The sequence below is a fragment of the Diceros bicornis genome, chromosome 5 (genome assembly GCF_020826845.1).
Source record: "Diceros bicornis minor isolate mBicDic1 chromosome 5, mDicBic1.mat.cur, whole genome shotgun sequence".
NCBI classification, from domain to species: domain Eukaryota; kingdom Metazoa; phylum Chordata; class Mammalia; order Perissodactyla; family Rhinocerotidae; genus Diceros; species Diceros bicornis.
Window position 1 is genome coordinate 82,178,798 of NC_080744.1, and position 19,971 is coordinate 82,198,768.

The window sequence follows — 19,971 nt, forward strand, 5'->3', positions numbered from 1 at the left end:
TTGCAAATGTAGTCTACCATGCCTTTTGTAATATTGCATGCATAATTGGCACTAATAAATTTCTGGTAGGTTGAATAAGTGTGTGCTTTTAAAAAATAAGACAAAATTCTATTAGGAGTTTCACAGGAAGAGCATATCCTGGATTTTTTCCATCAGAAAATATATTCTTTCTGTTTTATAGACATAGGAACAGAATGAACTTTGTACTTTGACAGCTTTTTAAAGAGGTTTGAGATACAATTCCGTATAATAAAGAACATAAGACCAGGAGTATATACATGTAGGTGGGAGGGGGTGTGGAAGGGGGTGTCATTGGTGGGGAAGAGGATGGGAGTGTGGGGAAATGAAAAGCCCCGAAATCTAACGGGTGATTCCCAGTGACACTCTTACCACAAATTAATAAGCCCATGGAAGAACACTAGAACAGACTGGGGAATTAGTTCTCGGTGGTAACTTTTGTTTTTACTCCATTGTTTCATATTAGTGGATTACCACATAGGAACAAGAGATTATAGCACATTAGCCCATTACCTCATTGGAATGGTGTTTGTAAGTTTTTGTAGATATCATCATATTCATATTATGTTAAAATAACTCTAACGTTATGATTATAGGTGGGTGAGCAGAAGATTCAGAATTTTTAATATTTCATTAAGATTGCTGTCACAAAGCCAGGATTAAAATTCATGAATATCTTATTTCCTGCCCAGAATGCTATAGTCCTTGTATCCCATTTGTTTTTATAATTATTTAGAACATATTTTCCATCTGATGTTGGTGAGGTTTCAAAACTGTTCAATTCCTGCTCATTCTGTTTGTTTTATTTCTAAAAGGACCATTTGGGGAAAAATTTATCTTAAGTACTAGTTGTAAAACACTTCTTTGGTTTTTACAGTCACGACAATATTTCGTGTGGCCCCTATACATCTCTATGTGCCACTTGACAATATGTAAAGGAGATCTCATTAGATTCCCTGGCCATAGATAACTGTATTCCTGTCCAGCTGAGATGAAAAAGAAACTGAGACCTCTTTTTCTTTGTCCACAGGGATGTCACTGCAAGCAAAACAACATGCAGAAAAAGCCAAAGAAATCCTCACCAACTCCATTGTACCTCCCTATCACGATGATACAGACGTTTTCAAGTGTTCAGTTGAACTATTCCATACCATGGGGAGAGCCTTACTCTCCCTTCACAAGTATCCTTTGCCGCTCACCTTTACAAATAGAAATACCCTTCATAATACTTATAGTTAATTTTCAAGGCCAAATCAAAAGCTGGCAGATGACTCAGGAAGGGTGGTGGGAAGTAGGAGAGCCAAGGATGTCTGGGAACTGGGGTCCCAGAATGTAGAACCAAGTGTAAAGTTTCCTGAACACAACTCAGATTTAAAGAAGCTTCAGAGAATTTGACCAAAGCAGAGAGACTTGCAAAGGAGCTGCTGCAATGTGAAAGGATTATAAAGGAAGAATGGATAGAAATTCAAGCACGGATCAAATTGTCATTGGCACAGTAAGTTTCCAGCTTAGGATTTTTTATATACATGACAGCTGGAGGTTCTTTGCCAGAAGAATCTGTCTTCAGGCAGGAGGAGCTTCTCCATGATGCTGTGTCCGTGGTTTCTCTGTGGCGATTGTCCAGAAGTATAAAAGGCCCGCGGTCTATCTGCCTGCTCTCCCTGCCCCCCTCCTCTTGCACGTATGCCCTTCCCTTCCCCTCCTCTTCTTTTTTTCCCCTAGTGCTTTAGTCTAAAATATTTCAATACATTGATTTTATGATTAAGGCCTCAAAAGAGAAAGATCTTAAAGATATCTGATTCCCTGAGGATGAGAGGATTTTTGTTTATTCCCCTCACCCTCACCCCACACTCACCAAATCAACCTAGCTGAAAGGTTGAATGCTTGGAGCCTGAGGGAGAAGAGGATGGACCTTGGGTAGTTAGCACATTTATCCTGCCCCAAAGGCCCACCCCAAGCCAATTCCCCAGAGCATTGGGGTAACAGTATGCATACAACTCTTTGGAAAGATGAGTTCATGGGAGGAAGAGGGCGGAGAAAGTCTCTTCTAGAAAAGGTAGAGAATCCCCATGGAGGCCCTTAGCCAAAGCTGGAAGAATTCAGTTTACCTTCATAACCAAACTGTATGCATAGGTTGATCCCCAAGTGAACTCAGAGACCCAGTGGGATCATTTTAAGAAGGAAAGGGCCCTGAGAGAACACACCTAATGCTTCCATATAAGTGGAAACTGGGAAGGACCAACTTGCACTCATGCTTTTACAGATATTTTTTATGATCATAACTCCACTCTTGTTATTTTGTTTTGTTTGGGGAGTTTTTTGGACATGAAGTGCTGAAAATTCATCAGTCCATGCAAGACCTTTGGTATGCTTTTTTAAATTGATTTTTTTCTTTCATCTCTGATCCTTACTCTCATTCTGCCCCAAATATATCGTAGATACTTATTTTAATGATGATTTATGTCTTTGAGTATGTATTTCTGAATAATAGTGTTGTTTTATGTATTTATGTGTTTTAGGTTTGTAGTATATTTGTGTAAATTTGTGGTATATATCTCACTCTTTCTCATTTTTTTCCACTTAGCACTGGGATAGGATTGCGTGTTCACGGGGCACATTTGTACTTCAAGTTCACCACACATTGGCCGATTGCTACACCCATCTGCACTCCCCCTCTCAGGGCAGGCAGGTTTTCTCACATCCCCAACGATATTTGGCACTGTCGGTCTTTCTAACCATTGCCACCCTGATGCATATAATGTGCTATTTAGTTAGTTATTTTAAAATTCTGTTTACATTTCTCTTATTAGTGAGTTTGAGTACCTCTTCATATACTTCTTAGCCATTTGAGATTCCCCTTCTATGAATAGCTTGTTAGTATTCTTTCTCATTTTTCTTTTGGGCCTCCCTGTACTTTTCTTATTGATAATCAAGATTTTCTTGTATATTATAAATATTAGTGATGTTGCAAATATCTTCTTACATCTATTGCCCATGTATTAATTTTGTCTCTGCTATTCTTCATGGCATAGAAATTCTTAATTTTGCTAGAGTCAAATCTATTAATTTTTAACCTTATGATTTATGTTTTGGGAGTTTGTTTAGAAAGTCTTTCCCACCCAGGTGTCAAAGATATTCTCCAAAATATCCCCATAAGTCTTGCTTTAGGTCTGCCCCACATGCTCTAACGTGTAGCATTATCATGCACCTTAAGTTCTTAGTAGTTCATAACTTAGTTTATAAATTATTCTTTAATCCATAGATTACTCAAATGATGTGTTTTAGTTTGCAGATATATGCAATTTTTCAAAGATATGTTTTATTTCTACTTTTATTGCACTATGGACAGAAACGTATTTATGTATATGGTATCGATGTTTTGAAATTTACTGAAGCTTCCTTTGTGACCTAGTCCATTGTCAGTTTTTGTGAATGTTCCAAATGTGCTACAGAAGAAATTATATTCTTTATTTGTTGTGTGTATGGTTCAAATAAATTTACACTAGGATGACCTTATTAATTCTGTTACTCAGATTTACATTTTTGTTTATCTTTTGCCAATTTGATATATTAGTGTTTAAGATGAGTGAGTTTAAATTTTGAACTACAATTATTGATCTATCTATAGCTCCTCATGGTTCTGCCAGTCATTGTTTTATATATTCTGAGATATTCTGTTGGGTGGGAGGAGAGTTAAACAGCAGCATATCTTAATCTATTATTCTATTAGTCAGTATATGTTGTCCTTCTTTGTCCCCCACATCTATTTTGCCTAATATTAAAATTGGTACCCTAGCTGCCTTTTGGTACAAATTTTCCTATATCTTTTTCCATTCCTTAATTTTCAGTCTTTGTGCGTTTTTTTGTTTTAATTACTGATATATTGAGTTTAAATTTTCTTTTGTCCTGCCAATTTTATATTCCTTTCTTTCTCTTTTATTGCCTTCTTTTAGATTTATCAAATACTTTTATCATTCTGTTTTCCTACCTATTAACTGGTAACTTATCCATTGTTTTATTTTTCTTCTAGTGACTACCATGGAGTTTGTCACTTTTAACCCTGACTTACTAGAATCTAACGTAAATTAGTCAGTTGGCCACGTCTTGACAATGTAAGGATCTTTTAAGCATGTTACTTCTCTTTATCCTCTTCTGCTTGGTGCTATGTTATTCTGTATTTATTTATTTATTTATTTGTTTGTGTGTGTGTTTGTTTATTTTTGTGAGGAAGATCGGCCCTGAGCTAACATCTGCCAATCCTCTTCTTTTTGCTGAGGAAGACTGGCCGTGGGCTAACATCCATGCCCATCTTCCTCCACTTTGTATGGGATGCCACCACAGCGTGGCTCGACAAGGGGTGTGTCGGTACGCGCCGGGGATCTGAACCGGCAAACCCTGGGCCGCCGCAGCGGAGCGTGCGCACTTAACCGCTTGCGCACCAGGCCGGCCCCTATGTTATTCTGTATTTAAACCACCATATATTTCATTACCACAAACAAGCACAGAGAGGAAGAAGATATTTGTAATACATATAACTGGCAAAGGGTTCGTATCTAGAATCTGTAGAGAACTCGTATATCAATAAAACAAACACAAACAACTGAATAGGATGAAACTGAAACACAAAAAACGATACCCACATAGCTGATAAACATATTAAATAGTGTTCCATCTTATCAGTCATCGGGAAATGAAAATGAAAATAAGATACTACTACATTTCCACTAGAATGGCTAAAGTTTTTTAAAAGAATGATAATATCAAGTGTTGGCAAGGATGTCGTGCTTTCATATGCTTTCTCTTATGTTGTTGTTTAGAATATATTTGGTCTAATTACTGTAGAAAACTGTTTGGCTTTATCTTTTAAATTTGAACGTTTGCATACCCTATGACCCAGCAGTATCCCTCCTTAATATACACCCAACAGAAATGCACACGTATGTTCACCAAAAGACACAGCCATGAATGTCCAAAGCTACATTATTTGTAATAGCCAAGAACTGGAAACAACCTAAACATTCATCAAAAGTAGAATAGATAAAATTGTGATCTGTTCACACAAAGAAAATGATCAAACTACTCCTATGCTTAACATCATGGATGACTCTCACAGCATAATGTTTAGTGAAAGAAGCCAGATCAAAAAGAATTCATACTGTATGCTTCCATTTATGTAACAAGAGGAGGAAGAGAGTAGTGACTGGAAGGGCCTACCAGTCCAGAATTTCTTCTTGCCCAGAAGTAGGTATTCTATCCTGTATTGTAGGATAGGAAATATACAAATCAGTGGTCCAAGATCTGATATTTGTTGCATCTGTTGAGACCTGACGAATGTTATTAGTACTTAATGTTGAGCAGTGTTGCTACAAAATCGGGTAAATTATCCTCTGTCAGGATCTGGCACCTCATCCAATAGTGCTTTCCAAATTAGCAGTGCCAAGCCTTGCCAGCAGATGGCGAGCCTTGTACGCATCTGTGCTGGATACCCAACAAGAATTTAAGTTAATGCTCTCAACTATCCCACAAAGTTACTTTGTGTTTAGTGGAGTTGTTTTAAACTTTGCTACTTCTTTGCATCCTGATTCTTCACAGTGATTCACTGGAACTTGCATGTTTAAACCGCCTGGTTTTTATTTGATCAGTTTGCTGTTTCTCCTCACTAAAGTGTGAATATTTTGCCTAAACCCATCTGCTTTAGAAAGTAACAAGGCTTTGGGTTTGTACATTTCTGTAGTCATACTCACAACCACAATGGACTTTTCTTTGGCCAGGTCTTGGAGGTGGAAGGCCAGGATAATTTGTCTGGCAGCTCTCGCGGGATTTATGTTTCTCTTAAAAGGGTATCTTTCAGTGCATCTTCTTCCTCCTCCTGCCTCGCCTTTTATGGTGCCCATCAGACCAGGCCAGTTCTTTTCTCCTTGGGCTTACAGATAAGTGCTGCAGGGTGACTCATGCTCTGTGCCTTCCATCCCTAACTGTGGCCTGAAGCTTCGTCCCTTCTACCTGTCCTCTGTTCCAGCACTACTTCATTCACTAATTGTTTATTAACTTTGGAGAGTGAATCCAAATCATACGTTCCTATGCGTGCAGTTGTTTTTTTAAATCTGATAAAGAAAGTCACTAGGAAAAATGGGCAAACTCTTCCCCAATATTAAGAATTATTTTCTTTTTCTATCCTGGTTGCTGATAGCTAGATCTCCAGACTCAGATGGTTGTCTCAGTATACACAGGCACACACCGTTACACACACACCTTTTTAAATGATCTTTCTGTGTGGCATGATGGTGATGATCTATTGAGACTGCTGTTCCAGAACACGTGTCCTGTCCAGGCTTTCTCTGTGACTGCGTGATATGTCGTCTTTGGAGTCTTCCACAGCTTGCCCAGTGAGCACTTTGTCTGGCGGCGTTGTTGTGCTGAGCCAGCTCTCAAGTGTGCCTGTGATAACTAAACTCTCCTCAGAGCATCAACATGACACCTCCCATGTATCTCGAAGGAATGACGTGGTATGGTTTACAAAGTGGGCTTTAAAGTCAGGTGGCCCTCCTTTCAAATCAGCGTCCATTCAATCTTCCCAGCTGCAGGACCGTGGGCAAGTCCCACATTCTCCTCCCTTCTTAAAGTGGCAATGATCAGACCTCAGAGGGTGGCTGTGATGATGAAATGGACCCCACATTAAAGCGTCTAGGTACATGGTACACCCTTTTAAAAAAAAGTAGTAATTATTTTTATTACTGTGTAATTGAACATTTTTCTGTCATTACAGAAATGATTTGATTTTAAAGCATGTACTTACATCACAGATTAAGATTCTGTACCCCAAGGCTGCCCCTGGTGTGCAATATTCTTTCCTATATTTTTGTCCTGTGACTTGAGAAGGCTGTTTTTTTGTATTTGCTCTCGTGAACTGCCTGAGCTAAAAGTTGGAGAGTCTTAATATGTTTTTTTTAAAGCTTGAGTTCATTTCTTTGTCTTGCTTTCTCTTGGTTCATTATAGTCATGCAATTTGGAAAGTGATACCAACGTGAGATTTGGAAAGTGATTCTAACATAAGTTTTCCAAAGAGGAAAGGAAATGAGGAAGGTATCCCCAGAGCCAGTACTTCCTGGGAAGGGGTGAAGATAATGGAGAAAACAGTGGCCACTTGAACAGTGTATATATCTACCTGCCATCACCTCATTTGGATGGAGGAATTCTACTCAGTTCCATATGCCTCCCCATAAAGCATCCCCAGTGTTTTTTAGTGAGAATTTTTGATACTTCAATAATAGTCTTTTTTTAGATCTCACAGTCCTTCCTAGATTGGTCGAGTCAGTAATCTCCAAATCTAACTGCTGCTTTCTGGACTCAGCTTCTTTCTTTTTTTTAGTTCATCCCATCGCCTGGAGATTCTTGATGTCTAAGTCGCACCTCTGTAGATGTGTTTCTTTAAAGAATTACTTTCTCTGCATTTATCTCTTGGGCATAAAGTCTCTGACAAATGCTCATGTGTTCAAAGCCCTGCTTCTCCCTTTCCTGCTCCCGGGAAACGCCCTGCTGTTCTCCAGAAGAGATGTTTCTCCTGTTAGCTTCTCCCACGGGACGCTGTGTGCCTGGAATTCTTCATGCTTATGTAACAAAGAAGGAAATCATTTGTTGTTCTGGCACTGTTTCTCATCTTATACGCCTGTGATTGAAGAGATGCTCTTCACTTATAAAAGATCTGATTTTTTTAAAAAATTTTTTTAAATGTGGGGAGGCAGAAAACCTCATGGCACAGATTACTTTTATATACATGAATCCCCTAGAGCTTTACTACTTCAGAGCACTGCACTTTTGTCTTTTCCTTTCTGACATTCTATCTTTATAATACACATTTCCCTTAAACAACTGTAAATAATAATAATAATGATTTTAAACAACCACACCAGCTACCAATTCTTGACCACCTTCTCTGTCAGGCTCTTGCTAAGTGCTTTGCAGACCTCACCTCATTTAATCCGCAGTCCTCCTATGAGGTAGGTACCCTTGTATTCCCATTTTCAAATGAAGCAACAGAGGGTGAGAGAAGTGTGGTCATTTCCCAAAGTCATACAGCTGGGAAGTGGCAGAGCAGAGCCAGGTCTATCAAACTCTAGTGTCCAGGCTCCTAACCATGGCACCAGTCACATTTGCTAGCACAGAGTGGAAGCCTGACAGTGTACCCACAGAGCCTTAAAGCCTTTACCTTTTGTGCCAGATGGTAGAAGGAGACCCAGATGTAAGCCTTTTCTCACTTTGACACTAGAAAATCCCACTTGTCCTCTTGCAGGATTGACTTCTCACCAGATTCCGATCATCAGCAACATTCCCACCAAGCCTCTGCTTTTCACTCACGCTCAACATTCTTGCCAAATTCTAGAGCCTTGAAAAGGAAACCCTCTGCTGCCTTAGTAATACTAAAGGAGATTGCATTTGTTGGTTGCATGTTAAAACAAGTCTTCATCCCTGTGAGATCTTCAGAAGCTCATGGGAAATGAGTTGTGTCTAGTTATATGCTCTGTAGAATTACTGTGGATGTATTTTCCTTCAATAATACAATAATACATGCTGTGGTTTAAGTTATGGACCTGCCACATTAACATACTGCCACATTCTGTTGTTCAAAATTCTCTATTTTTTCATCTATCTAGTGTGTTCCTAAAGCTACCCAAACATGTTATGGGCACACTAGATAATAAATCCTCACAGCATCCCCGGCAGGTAGATAGAAATGGAAAGGAGAAAAGGATGCTATCCCAAACATTACATATGAGCAAATGGAGACAGACAAGATTACCTAAAATTGACTGATGCTTTAAGTGAGTTGGAGATGGAGGTAAGACTATAATTTATTTCCTGATATAGTACCTGCTCAATTCCTTTTTTATTAAATATATTGTGAAGCTAAATAATTTTATTTTCTATTTTGTCTTTTATGTGAACAGGGTACCCTCAATGAGCTCCAGAAGGCTCATTGTAGACTGCATTAGCTTAATAGCCTCCATTTCTGGCTGTTGTGTTAAGTGCCAGGACTCTGGAATAGCATGCAACAGCAACTTCAAAGGGTGAGGCATAGAACGTGCTTCATTCTTTGCACACGGTAAACAATAGAGTGTTGTATTTGTTGATCTTTTTAACAAAATATCTCAGGCATATAAAAATATAGATATTGTTACGCAAATACTCATGTACACACTACCGAGTTTACAAAATAGAACATTTCAGATAAATAGAAACCTATTACACATTCTTCCCAATCTTGTTTTCTTTCCTCCACATTATAGGCAATTATTATGCTGAATTTAGTGTTTTTCATTCCTCTGAATGTATATATGGATAGCCATAAAAATTATACAATGTTATTTTTCATTTTTTTAAACTTTATTTGTATGTTCCTTTCTGAAGCTTGTTTTTTTTTCCCATTACATTTGTATTTTTGAGATGTATCCACATCATTTGATACATGTAGCTCTAGTCTCTTTGTTTTAAATCTTCATATGGTGTTTAATCCATGTGACTTTCCCCTTTAAATTAAATTATCCGTTCTCATGAGGGTGAACATGTAAATTGATTCCAATTTTTCACTATTATAAACACCATTTGCATCATCATTCTTGTATGTGTCTCTTTGGGCACACGTGCAGGATTATCTCTGATGTATATGCCCAGGAGTGGAATTGCTTAATTGACAAGTATCCACATCTTCAACTTTACTGGATTTCCCAAATGCTTTCCACCAATTTATACTCTTACCAGCAGGATATGTAAATTCCTATTACTCCACGTCCTTGCCAACACCTGATATTGTCAAGCTTCTTATCTTTGCCAATCTTATGGTTTCTTTAATTACATTCCCCTGGTAGTGGAAGGTTGAACATATTTTCCTATGTTTGCTGGGAATTTGGAATTCCTGTTGTGTCAATTGTCTATTCATATCTTTTGCTCATTTTTTAACTGTGTGGTTTGCATTTTTCTTATTAATTTATAGACATCCTTGATAATTCTGACAACAACTTATTTGCTGGTTATATATATTCTAAGTACTCTCAGTGTGGTTTGCCTTTATACTTTCTTTATGCTGGCTTTTGATGCATAGAAGTTTTTATTTTTAGTATGACCAAATTTACCTAGCTTTTCTATTCTGATTTGTACTTTTTTTTTTTGGTGAGGAAGATTAGCCTTGAGCTAACATCCGTTGCCAATCCTCCTCTTTTTGCTGAGGAAGATTGGCCCTGGGCTAACATTTGTGCCCGTCTTCCTCTAATATGTGGGACGCCTGCCACAGCATGGCCTGATAAGTGGTGCGTAGGTCCGCGCCTGGGATTGGAACTTGTGAACCCTGGGCCGCTGAAGCAGAGCACACAAATTTAACCACTATGCTACTGGGCCGGCCCCACTGATGTGTACTTTTTGTATCTTATTTAAGAACTCCTTCCCTACCCAAAGTCAAAATAGTTACTTTTCCTTATATTTTCTCTCAAACATATTAAAGTTTTGCATTTTAAATTTAGGCCTCTAATCTGCTTGGAACTGATGTGCATAGTGTGAGGGATCTAATTTTTTCCCCCTGTGGATAACCTAAGTAAAGAGGTAAATAGTTTTAGCTGCAGGTGAAAAAGGACTCAGAATCTGAAGAATTCAGTAGAGTTTGAAATGTGACGCCAATAATAGTCTGACAAAAGTCTTTTAAATTTAGAGTTCAGAAATGGCAACAGGTCACCTTGATGTGTGGGTATTTTATGTATGGCTGTGTCCCTTCAGGGCTGGGCACCCCACTAAGTTCGGCTTGCTGGACGTCATTGGATTCATGAGATCTGTGCTCTCATGTGGACATTCTTGTAGCAGAACAGAACTATGGCAGGTGAAAGCCATGTGTTGTTTCCTGCTGAATTTGCCTGATTCCAGGTCTCCATCTCAGCAGATGTTCAAATTAAATTTCCAGGCAGTGAACTAATGGGAAGTTACCACTCGGACTTGAGCACAATGTGAATTAAAAAAAAAAAAAAAAGGGAGTGCTTCCATATCTAAATAGCTGCTCTGGACGAGTACACCCAGTGTTCATCTATTAGGGAGCTGTCGGAAGGAAAATCCAGGCCTGGAGTCAGCCAGCAGGGGTTCTGCACTAGTTTGCTAAGCCTGCCATAACAAAGTACCACCAACTAGATGACTTAGAAAATTGTTCTCTCACAGTTCTGGAGGCTGGAAGTCTGAGATAAATATGTTGGCAGTGTTGGTTCCTTCTGGAGGCTATGAGGGGGAGTCTGTTCCAGGCCTCTCTCCTACCTTCTGACGGTTTGCTGGCCATCTTTGGCATTCCTTGGCTTGTAGATGTATCACCCCGATCTCTGTCTTCATGTTCACCTGGTGTTCTCTGTGTGGGTGTGTCTCTGTGTCCAAATTTACCCTTTTTATAAGGACACCAGTCATAGTGGATTGGCCCCCACCCCCACTCCAGTATGATGTCTTCCTAATTTAACTAGTTACATCTACAATGGCCCTATTTCCAAATAAAGTCACATTCTGAGGTACTGGGGGTGACCACTTCAACATATGAATTTGGGGGAGGGGGACACAATTCAACCCATGATGCGTTCTGACAAGGTTTCTTTTATTCTACCCTTATAAATTGCGACAAGTTCTCCATCCCTTAATTAGATAATAGTCTATCATATTTTTGTTACCAAATCAATGTGAAAACATGTTCTTTTCTGGAAGATTTTTTTCCTAGAACTTATTCTGGGATCTGTGAATACTAAGATATAAACTAAAACCTCAGAGTCTCTAAGTCAGTGGATTTGCCGGTTGTTACTTCCTTCCTCCCTCCTTACCTCGTCCTCCCTCCTTCCAATACACAACTGGCACCCACTGTGTGTCAGATACTGGGCAAAGTGCTGGGGATGCCAAGGAGAATGAGGCAGCCTTGGACCCTGCCTTCACGGAGCCCAGCACTAAAGGAATGGGTGCTGAGTTCCCAGGCAGTTATAATACAGTATGAGAGATGTTTCCTGAGCAGGGAGCATAGTCAGGTGTTCCAGAGGCACCCAACCCAGCCTGGGATGTCAGGAAACAGAGGCAGGGCTAGGATGAGGAACCCAGGTACCCAGGCCACATGATTTAAGGAGGCACTCACTCTCGAGTGATGACCCTGCAAGTGCCTGCCCCTGAGAGTGAGCACCACCTTAAATGGTGTGTCCTGGGTGTCTCACTGGTCCCACTCTAGTCTTGGCCCTGGCAGGGAAGGCTACCTAAAGGAGGAGGTGGCTAAGCTAAAACTAAAAGAGGAATGATAGAAAGATGAAGGGCAGTTTGCTAGACAGAGATGGAAGAAAGAACAAACATTCCAAATAGAAGGACCAGCAGAGACCCAGAGGGAAGATATGCATGACACACTTGGGGGCTGAAATGGAGCTGGCATCAGGGGAGCCAGATGGGAAGGTTTAGATGACTCTCAAGAGTCATCTGAACTCATCAAGTCCGGGGAAACTAGGATCCCAGAAGAGCTAGTACCACCTCTGCACCACCTTTGTACACAGCTGTGGAAGTGGATGGAGACTTTGCGAGAATGAGAAAAAGGTGCCCTTTCTTCCAAGTGGACGCAGCCCTGTGTCCAAGCACACAACTTGGCCAGCAAAGCACAGGCTGGATTGAAACTCCCATTTGTCCCCTCAGGCAGGTGTCCTTCAGGACTTAGGCACAGAGGAAGGAGCAGGAGTCTATGAATGCAGAGTCTGGCCCTGCAGGCAGGAGTTTGAGCTCTTCAGTGTTGGACCAGAACGCTGGAAACCATCCCCCAATGGCCTGGTGTGCTTCACTCGGCTCTGGGCTGGAGGTTTCCAGCCATCCTTGGCACACTGAGAATTCTGCTAACCTGGGTAACTTTGGGAGCTGTATTGAACTTACCTTTCTTCTATTACTCAACAGTCCTCAAGCTAATTTCTTGAACCACAGCATATTGGTTTGAATCAATCAGCTGAAGGAAAAAGATTCTGGGTTTATCACTGGTTTCTGGATTCTTCCACATCTGTGTTCTCCAGGGGTCGTGATATGAAATATATTACCATATTTAAACTTACAGAGTAATTGTTTTACCAGAATACTCCATTAAGAGTAGTTTTATATGGCTTTTCTGTCTATGAATTTCCTGCTTTCTCATAAGATTATACTTTACATAGCTCTAGGCATTCCCCAGGAATGAGCTCATCAGGAAACATGCCTACAGCTCTGGAAGGTTAGAGAGAGACCAGTAGCTCACTGTCCAAGCCTGATTTATGGCCTCCCCATGGGAATGCCCACTGTGCTGAGTGTCAAGTGCAGCAGGACCCACAGCATTCTCTGCTCTCCTAACTTCCCTCCCTAAAACAGGTGTGTGGGATCATCCAATCATAGGACCAGTTTACAGCCAAAGCGCATATCTTTTTCTGACCTGCTTTGAAAGCGCAAGTTAGAAATGATAATTGGTTTGAGGATGGTATTAAGAGAAAAATATTTTAATTTTTGTTTAAGAATTACTATTACAGTTATTTGTTTAAACAAAAAATTATTAAGTTTATGGCTACTACTGAATCTCATCTATATTTAGTTTGCTTCCAAATGTTCACAAACTTTTTTTTTTTTTTTGTGAGGAAGATCAGCCCTGAGCTAACATCCATGCCAATCCTCCTCTTTTTGCTGAGGAAGACTAGCTCTGAGCTAACATCTATTGCCGATCCTCCTCCTTTTTTTCCCTTTTTCTCCCCAAAGCCCCAGTAGATAGTTGTATGTCATAGTTGCACATCCTTCTAGTTGCTGTATGTGGGATGCGGCCTCAGCATGGCCAGAGAAGTGGTGCTTCAGTGTGCGCCCGGGATCCAAACCCAGGCCACCAGTAGCAGAGCGTGCGCACTTAACTGCTAAGCCACGGGGCTGGCCCCCACAAACTTTTTTTAAATAACAGATTTATTGAGATTTAATTCACATACCGTACAATTCACCCAATTAAAGTATACAATTTGGTGGTTTTCAGTGTATTAACAAGAGTTGTGCAAATCATCACAATCGATTTTACAGCATTTTCATCCCATTAGCAGTCTCTAATGTTCCCCCAACACCTGACAACTGCTGATCTACATTCTGTATATAGATTTGCCTATTCAGGACATTTCATCTGAATGGAATTATAGTGTGTGGTCTTTTGTGACTGGCCTTTTTCACTTAGCATAATTTTGTCAAGGTTCATCCATGTTGTAACATGTATCAATACTTCCTTTTTATGACTGAATAATACTCCACTGTATGGATATACTACATTTTATTCATTCATTTCTCAGTTGGTAGACATTTGGGTTGTTTCCACTTTTCAGCTCTTATGAATAGTGCTGTTATGAACATTTGTGTACAGGTTTTTATGTGGACATATGTTTTCATTTCTTTTGGGTATATACCTAGGAGGGAAATTGCTGGGTCACTTAATAATTCTATGTTTAAACTTTTGAGGAACTAATACTCTTTTCCTAAGTAGCTACACCATTTTACATTCCCACCAGTGGTGAGTGAGAATTCTAATTTCTCCACATCCTTGTCAACACTTCTTATTATCTTTTTTTTTAAATTATAGCCACCATTGTAGTGAGTGTGAAGTGGTATCTTGTAGTTTTGATTTGCATTTCCTTGATGACTAATGGTTGTAAATATCTCTTTATATGATTAGTGACCATTTATCTATCTTCTTTGGAGAAATGACTATTTCTCCTTTGCTCATTTTTAAATTGGGTTGTCTTTTTATTACTGTTGTAGGAGTTTTTTTATATATTCAGGATACAAGTCCCTCATCAGAAGCATGATTTGTGAAAATTTTCCACAAACCGTTTTTTTTTTTTTTTTTTTGATGAGAAAGATTGGCCCTGAGCTAACATCTGTGCCAATCTTCCTCTGTTTTTTGTATGTGGGACACCACCACAGCATGGCTTGATGAGCGGTGCATAGGTCCACTCCTGGGATCCAAACTCGCACACCCCTGGCCACCAAAGTGGAGTGCGTGAACTTAACCACTATACCACCAGGCCAGCCCCTCTACAAACAATTTTTTAAACTTCCTAAATAATAATATTTTAAAGATGGGTGGTCCATCAAATCTGATATGACACCACTCAGCCACTGAAAGTGATTTTATAGCATTCATTGCCACTTTTTAATGTATGATTAAGTGAAAAAAGCAGGTTCTAAAACATTATGAGTCTTATTTAAAAATCAGCCGGCCCCATGGCTTAGCGGTTAAGTGCATGCACTCCGCTGCTGGCGGCCCAGGTTCGGATCCCGGGCGCGCACCGACGCACGGCTTCTCCGGCCATGCTGAGGCCGCGTCCCACATACAGCAACTAAAAGGATGTGCAACTATGACATACAACTATCTACTGGGGCTTTGGGGGGAAAAATAAATAAATAAATAAAATCTAAAAAAAGAGCCTCTCTTTAAAAAAATAAATAAAAAATAAAACTATGCATAGAAAATCAACTATCAGGGTATACAGGACTCATCTTTGGATATTGTGATTATATATTTTTTATTTTTATTTTCCTATATCTTTTCTTACTTTTAATGATGAGTATATATTGTTCTTATAATAAATTATTCTCAATTTTTTTAAGAGCTCAGTTGGATAAGAAAATGCCTATTTCACTTGCACACAAGTTTAACTGATTCTGCCTATTATTTAGACTTTCCAAAATCTTATGTGGCTGGGTGGGAGGAAGCTGAGACCACAAATGAGCCCATTTCAACATGAGAACAACCTGAGGCTGTACCACTCAGTTCCATTGAGACTGCAGGTTGGGAGGGGAAGCAGGGAGAGGTACGATTATGTGTAGGCATTTCATCCAGTCTGTATGGCTTGCTTCCATGTGCAGAGCACTTTCAGGCATGTTACTTGATTCTCACAACAACCCTGTTGGACACCAGTGTTCAGATGAAGAAACCAAAGTTCGGAGACGTTTTGTTCTTGCCCAAGGTTGTGCAGCCTGGGAAGTAAGGATGCTCAAAATACAGTTTGGGTTTTCTACTCCTGCTGCCATACTTGTAACTGATCGCCCTGCCTCTCATCCTGTATTCTTTTCTATAAAATTTTCTCTGAAAGTCAGGTATTTGAAGGATGACTTTTTGATACCTGAAAAGGTGCCGTGGTGTTAACTTGGAGAGATATGCTGTGCTTTTGGCTAAGATAGATAGTAGATGGCTGCAAGTTGTCCCTGGTTTCCACCACTACAAATCCCCAAATACTTTTCTTTAGGGTTCTATCTTGGAAAAGGAAGAATAGTTGATATACGAATTAACTTATGCCTTGTTATTGTTTACTTTTCTGTTTTTTCTCCCTTATTAGCTTGGTTACTAAGCTTTGAATATTGCTTTCTTTTAAAGCTGTTGTGTAAATGAAATCATCTTGGCATTTATATTTGCTTTACTATTCTGACTTTTACAAGCAGCCTTGGAAACAAAGGACCTATTCTTTGTTTCTTTGGCACACTCTTCATCATTTAAGAACATAAGAAAGGAAGCAGATGAATATTTTTTTTCCTTTGCTCAAATATGTACAGCATTGTCTGAGTTCCCTAGGCTAAATTAGGTGGAAAAAAGTCTGGAATCATTTGGAAAGTATGTGACTTTCTCTAGATTCTAGACCAGAGGTTGGCAAACTTTTTTTGTAACGGCCCAGACAGTAAATATTTTAAGCTTTGTAGGCCATGTGGTGTTTGTTGCAGCTACTCAACTCTGCTATTGTAGTGCAAAAGCAGCTGTAGACAATAAGTAAACAAGTGGGTGTGGCTGTGTGCCAATAAAACTTTATTTACAAAAGCAGACAATGAGTAGATTTGGCCCACAAGCCATAGTTGGCTGACTCCTATTTTCAATTATTTAATCTTTGTCTACCAGGAATCTAATTCTTTGGCTAAGTGATTTGTTACCAACCATATGTTTCCAAGCCTCTTTTTATCACTAAAGATGCTAGTGGGTTTTCTCTTCAAAAATAAAATATGATGCTTACAACACTAATTATTACTCCACTACATTCTAAGCTCATTAAGAGTCAAAAGGCAAGTCCAGTATTATCAGGTCACATATTAATCTCTTCCTTTCCAAGATTAGAGTTGCTGCAAGCTGCAGTCTGGTCCAGGAACATATCCCTGACCTCTTCCTGTGTTTTAAACCTCTTTACAATTATAGAAGATATCCCAGTTCACAAAATATTCAGCGAGCATTTTATTTCATTATGGCCATTTGAACCACAGATCTGCAAAGTATCTTTACTTGTATCAGTCGATTCCCTTGAAATGTATTGGAGAGCAAAGATAGTTGTGAAAAATATCCAATGATTGAGTTGAAAACAATACCTGTTTTTTGTGGTCTCTTAGTCACTTTCTCAAGTTACGTCTCAGTTTGCCCATAGGCAATTTGGAAATTGTAAAGCCTTTTTGTAGTAAAGATTCTGGGGCAGAGGGCAGCATAGGAAGAGTTGATATCTTCCATTATGAATTTTGTACATAAAATTTTTCCATGCCAAAAAAAAAGTTTTTAGTAGTCTTGGCAAATATTTTGGGGAAGATTGTTTTTAAATGTCTGTTATTGTGTTTGCTGAACAATATGGAGGGATACATTTTGTATACGAGAAAGTCTTATCCCAAGAAACTACAAGAATATTTTCCCACTGCCACCTTTACTTATAATTTTTAAATTAACATTTTTCTAACGTAAAAGTAATAATAGTTTTATAGAAGAAAATTTAGGAAATTTGAGAAGCATAAGCGAGAAAAGTAAAATCACAACCAATTCCTTAGAGATAACTATTGCTAACATTTTAGTGACCATTCTTTAGTATTTCTGTATGCATATGTGTACATACAGATTAGATATAAATTTTTCACATGCATGAGATATTACACAAAGTATTTTTGTAATCTGCCTTTTTTTACTGAAGAATATATAGTCAGTATACTTCTATGTTGATAAATACGGATTAACATTAACTTTAATAGTTACTTGACATTCCACAGTATAGATGTACTTACTGTAACCTACTTAGATGATCGCCTATTGGTGTATTTTAAGTTCTTTGTACTTTTCCACTATTACAACAAATGCTTAGGTAGACATTCTTATATATTCTTGTCCTGCCAGAGTATCTCTTCAATATAAACTACTAGAAGTGCAATTAGCAGAAATATGTGTGTGTACATATATATGTATAATGTTAATATAGAAAAATTTATGCCCAAATTATATTCTCCCCAACAGTTAAGGACAGTGCTTCACACCCTCACCAATGCTGTGAAATTTCTGTAATTTCTCAACAGATTAGTTATCATCGTCTCGGCATCCTTTATGATGATTATTGTTGTTTTTGTTGAATATTTATATATGTTTAAACCAGCGACTGCATAGCATTTACTATGTGTCAGAGACTGTTCTAAGTGTTTTTACGAATATTAACTAATTTAAATTTCATAATAACCCAATGTAGTGGGCATTGTTATTATTCTTAACTTACAGATGAGGGAATTGTTAAGCAACTTGAAAGTTGTACATCTAGTTAGGTGGTAGAGCCAAGATTTGAACCTTCCTGGTTATTCCAAAGTCCATCCTCTTGACCACGATGCCCAGCTGCCTCTGGGCGGAAAGAAAAGCTTAGTTGGTGAGGAAACAAACCTGGACAACAGGGGTCAGACAGCCAAATCCTAACCACCAGCCCACCTTTATCTTCTGTATTTTCTATTTTAATTATTTTAAAAATAATCCCTTCGATTTTTTTAGGCTATATCAAGGTCAGAAGAAATCAAAAGAAGCTCTGCCCCACTACCAAGAGGCTTTAGAATATATTGAGACCAGTAAAGGTGAACAAAGTCTTGAGTGTGTACCAATATTGAGGGAATTAGCAGGTGTAGAACAAACCCTGGGATTTCACAACGCATCCATCGACCATTTTTTACAGGTAAGCTGCAACATACTGGCCACTAAAGCTGTTCTAGACCCGATGCTTTTCATAGACACAAGTGGAGTAGCAGCTCAGAATGCCTGGCTGTGTTATTTGCTATAGATAAGTAGAACTCTTAGCCTGGAGTAGACGTTCAACAAATATCTTCATATAGAGGGTCAAGTGGGTGAGTATCAGATACTAGTCCTCTGTTGCCAGGTGCACATTCCACAAACAACCTGAGACTCCCTAGAACGTGGCTTTTCTCATATTAGGTGCATAATTTAAGTCTTATTTCCCAGATAAAGTGTCTTTATCCTTTAGTATTTCATCAATTTAGAGCTTATATCATCAAACTGATTAGGGTTCTTTTCTACTACACTCTAAAATCTGTACCTGAAACCACTTAGAGTCGTCATGTGTTAGCTGCTGTTCTACTTTAAGATTCCTCTGTGAGTGTGTCAGTCAGGGTTCTCCAGAGAGACAGAACCAATAGGATATATACATATATAGAGAGAGAAATTTATTCTAAGGAATTGGTTCCCATGATTGTGGGGGCTGAAAAGTCCAAAATCCGTAGAGGGTAAGTGGGCCACCTAAAAACTCAGGCAGGATCTCTGTTACAGTCTTGAGACAGAATTCCTTCTTTTCGAGAAACCTCAGCTTTTTGTTCTTTAGACCTTCAACTGATTAGATGAGGCCCGCTCATCTTATGGAGGGTAATCTCTTTTATTCAAAGTCTACTGATTGTAAATGTTAATCACATCTACAAAATACATTCTCAGCAACGTCTAGACTAGTATTTGACCTAACAACTGGACATTATATAGCTTAGCCAAGTTGACAAACAAAATTAACCATCCCAGTGAGTTTGATGTTTTTGTATCAAATGATCTGCTAAAAGCATCTTTTAAATCGTTTTCTCAGAATTTTTCCTTTTTGAAGTTGTAAAATATAGACTAACTCATTCCTATTATTTCAAATGAGAGATAATAACATGGTACTGAGAGTACTT

General features: G+C 38.9%; 1 protein-coding gene across 8 annotated transcripts in view; it reads left to right on the top strand.

Annotated features, from left to right (window-relative positions):
• Positions 1 to 19,971, top strand: part of TTC23 (tetratricopeptide repeat domain 23) — a 96,447-nt gene that overhangs the window by 28,213 nt on the left and 48,263 nt on the right. For all 8 annotated transcript variants that reach the window (XM_058542356.1, XM_058542353.1, XM_058542358.1 and 5 more), the window contains 3 exons: positions 1,049 to 1,199; positions 1,388 to 1,513; positions 18,797 to 18,974. In XM_058542356.1, coding sequence (XP_058398339.1) covers positions 1,049 to 1,199; positions 1,388 to 1,513; positions 18,797 to 18,974 — 455 coding nt within the window. The remainder of the gene's footprint in view (positions 1 to 1,048; positions 1,200 to 1,387; positions 1,514 to 18,796; positions 18,975 to 19,971) is intronic.